The sequence below is a fragment of the Rhagoletis zephyria genome, unplaced genomic scaffold (assembly GCF_001687245.7).
Source record: "Rhagoletis zephyria isolate East Lansing unplaced genomic scaffold, Rhagoletis_zephyria_1.1 Rzeph_scaffold_00608, whole genome shotgun sequence".
NCBI lineage: Eukaryota > Metazoa > Arthropoda > Insecta > Diptera > Tephritidae > Rhagoletis > Rhagoletis zephyria.
In genome coordinates, this window is record NW_016157692.1 from 187904 (window position 1) to 191104 (window position 3201).

Below are 3201 nucleotides of genomic sequence, written 5' to 3' on the forward strand. Positions count from 1 at the left end.
GTCCGCGGTCAATGCAAAGCGAAATTGGCGAAATCGAAGCAGCTGTATGAACAAGTCATCTTGAAGCGATGGGCCAACTAAGAGCAGATCATTTAAAGAGGATTGCGATGATGTGCGACATGAAGCATCGAACACAACCCTCAGTTTTGTTGACACGCTAGTTGGCTTTAAAACACAATGATGGGGAATATAATAGTGAGGACTATTAACCTTTGGTTCTGTCACTCGTCTCATATGGCCAAGATCTTCATACTCCTGCATGAATGCAATATACTGTGAACGTAACTCAGGCGACTGTAGAAGTCTACGTTCCAACCCAAGGAATCGACGACGAGCAATATCTATGGAGTTACCGAGGCAATAGCTGCTTGGTTAAATGGTAAGCTGACTACAAGACGACCATTGGGGAGCTGATATGTTGTTTTTGAGTAGTCCTCCTCGCACAATCGCTGCTCAGGCTGAAGAGGATCGCTTGGCGTATCAACAGCGTCGATGGTCGACAAGCTTTGCAGGTTTGTGTCGATGGACACGTTGTATGACAACATACATGCATTACGTGGAGCGGTTTGATGGTTCTGGTATCTGCCGGACACCACCTATCCGAGCAATGTTTTTTGAAGAGTGGGAAGGTTTGCCCCTAACTTTATTTGCCCAACAGATTGCAGATCGAAAAATGTTTCCGTACCAAGTAAAAGGTCAACACCACGTGATTTGTTGAACGATTCGTCAGCTAGTGGAGTATTAGCTGGTAAATTCCACTGCGAAGTGTCAATTTCACAATCGGGTTGATACGCAATGTGTGGCGTAATACAAAATTGCAACGAGAGTTCAAACGTAGTTAATCGGGATTTGATAGCAGTAGTGGCGCAGAAGTTGATGTTGGTGCGTGAGTTGCCAATACTGCGAATTTCAACGTGTTGCTTGTCTCGACGAAGGCGAAGCTTCTGGGCAAACTCTTCTGATATGAAATTAACCTGCGAACACGAATCCAGCAATGCTCTGCCTACCTTGTACGTGCCCGAAGAATCTTTCACGAGAATCATGGCGGTTGCTAAAATGGCATTGCTGGTTTGCGACAGATTGCTATGAGAATGCGTGATGGCAGCGACAGGTTGCGATGATGACGACGTTGTCGACGAATTCGATATGGATGGCTGTTGGGACGGCGGTGGTCTCTCATTGTGAAGCAATGTATGGTGCGAACGGCTGCAACTACGACATCGATGCTTCGAAGGGCACTGTGACATTCGATGACCAGTACCCAAACAATTAGTACAAAGTCCACATTTTTTAATGAAATCAAATCTGTTGTTGGTACTCATACCTTTAAATTGTGAGCGCTCTGCAAGTTTATGTTCCGAATTTGAACATAAAGCGCAGTGCGCCTTAGAAATGGCAAACGTTGATTGTAAGCGTTGACCTTGGTTGGCGTTAGATAGTAACCTTGCAGGTTCCGACTTCAAGTGCATCGTAGTTACACTAGATTGCAGGAACTGGCAGTGCCGTTCGAGTACTTGCGAGCATTGTTCCCAGGTGGGCAATGAATTCAAATTCAGTGCTTCGTTCCATTTATTGCGTGTTTGTTGATCACACTTCTCCATAACAATATAAATCAACATAGCCTGTGCGATAGTTGATCCGGAGCCTTGCGATGACAGTGAGCTGTACATTGCGGTTGCCTTGTCGAGTAGGCTACGTAATTGATGACCATCTGGTTTATTAACAGGCTGGAGTTTGAAAAGTGCAGCAATCGTTTCAAGAATGGTCAACGTGGGATTATCAAACCGTGCGTTAAGACGATCTATAGCCTTTTGATAATTTTCACTTGTAACTTGGAAGGCCTGCACTGTCTCTAACGCAGGTCCCTTCAAACAGTTCAACAAGTGATTGAACTTTTCGATGTTTGAGATATTATGTTGACGTGCTATAATCTGGTTGAAAGATGTGATAAAGTTTTTGTAATCCGCGCGATTTCCATCGAAAATAGACAACGACAGTCTTGGAAGCCGGGACGATGCGAATGCAGTGGGGGAGGGTTGAGCATCAACCACTGTGTTATGAAAATGTTCTCCCAATTGATTCTTAGTACACAGCTTTATCTTCACATAGCTGTCTTCTAAGTTAGCTCGGCCTTCGTCGTCTGGATCTTCATTCTCAATGTCGGACTGAACGGACAGCGCTTGTTTAAAATATGCCTCCAGAATTCCAAGTCGACATTGAAGCTCTGCAATTGGCAACCTGGTGCCAGTTCCGTCGGCAGGAATTTCGACTACTCCTTTGATTCTCGAAATGTTGCGCTTAATATTAGCGCGCTTACGTTTGTTCTCCGCTAGCGATGACATGTCTGGTTGACGACGACGAAATATTATCAGCTATGGTACTGCTGCACTCGTGACTGTAGGTGTTGGGAATAAGCGAATTATGAACTGTACAATGAATTAGGAATAGCTACGAGGCTATCCGTTATATCAGGTACCGAAACTAAAAAAATGTCCAAATCGAAATATGTACAACTACAGCGGTGTCGACTAACTGCTCAACTGCTCCAACAAAACAGCACATGAGCCGAACGATCTCAGCGCAATAGAAATTTCAATAGCTGTAGCGGAGAATTTCCAATGACGACGGATGACGAGATGCAGAAAATGCAGAAACACAGAAGTGAAGATTTATGTTATACGGTTGTATTTGTATGTTTCCGCGGGGCTCTATTGTCCGATGCCTAAGCGAAAAACTTAGAATGATATTTCGTTATTGCCATATGTATGCAATTTTAACAAATCCTTTCACACAGTGTCCCACGTTGGGCGCCAAATGTTTTATAAGAAGCTTTTTCCTGATTTATTACGACCAGTTCTTATATATATGTAGTGCGGGGTGTGTGAAACTATACACGAACGACGCTAGTTAAAAGACTTCAACTCCTGATTGCTTCTTGACGACTAACTTTATTTGGGAAAAGAAAATGTGATAAGGCAAAATGTTACAATAGCTCATTTTACATAACATTAAGAAAGCTCAGGTTAGAGAACAGTATGAAAATGTACGTTTACAGAGTTGCTTACAACTAGAATGTTAATGTTGGCGTAGTGTGGCCAGACAATTTTAAAAATCACAAGTATTTGCGCGAGTGACGTGTTGTGAAAGTATTTCTTCGTTTTGGCTACATAGGTCGTAGTCCTTGAGATAAAATTGCTGTGA

The 3201-nt window shown here is 43.2% G+C and overlaps 1 protein-coding gene across 1 annotated transcript; it reads right to left on the reverse strand.

The window, feature by feature from the left end:
• Positions 1–596: 596 nt before the first annotated feature.
• On the reverse strand, positions 597–2342 carry LOC108360689 (uncharacterized). Its single transcript, XM_017613079.1, has one exon. It carries the CDS (start codon positions 2340–2342, stop codon positions 597–599), a length of 1746 nt encoding a protein of 581 aa, XP_017468568.1.
• Between the last annotated feature and the right edge of the window lie 859 nt (positions 2343–3201).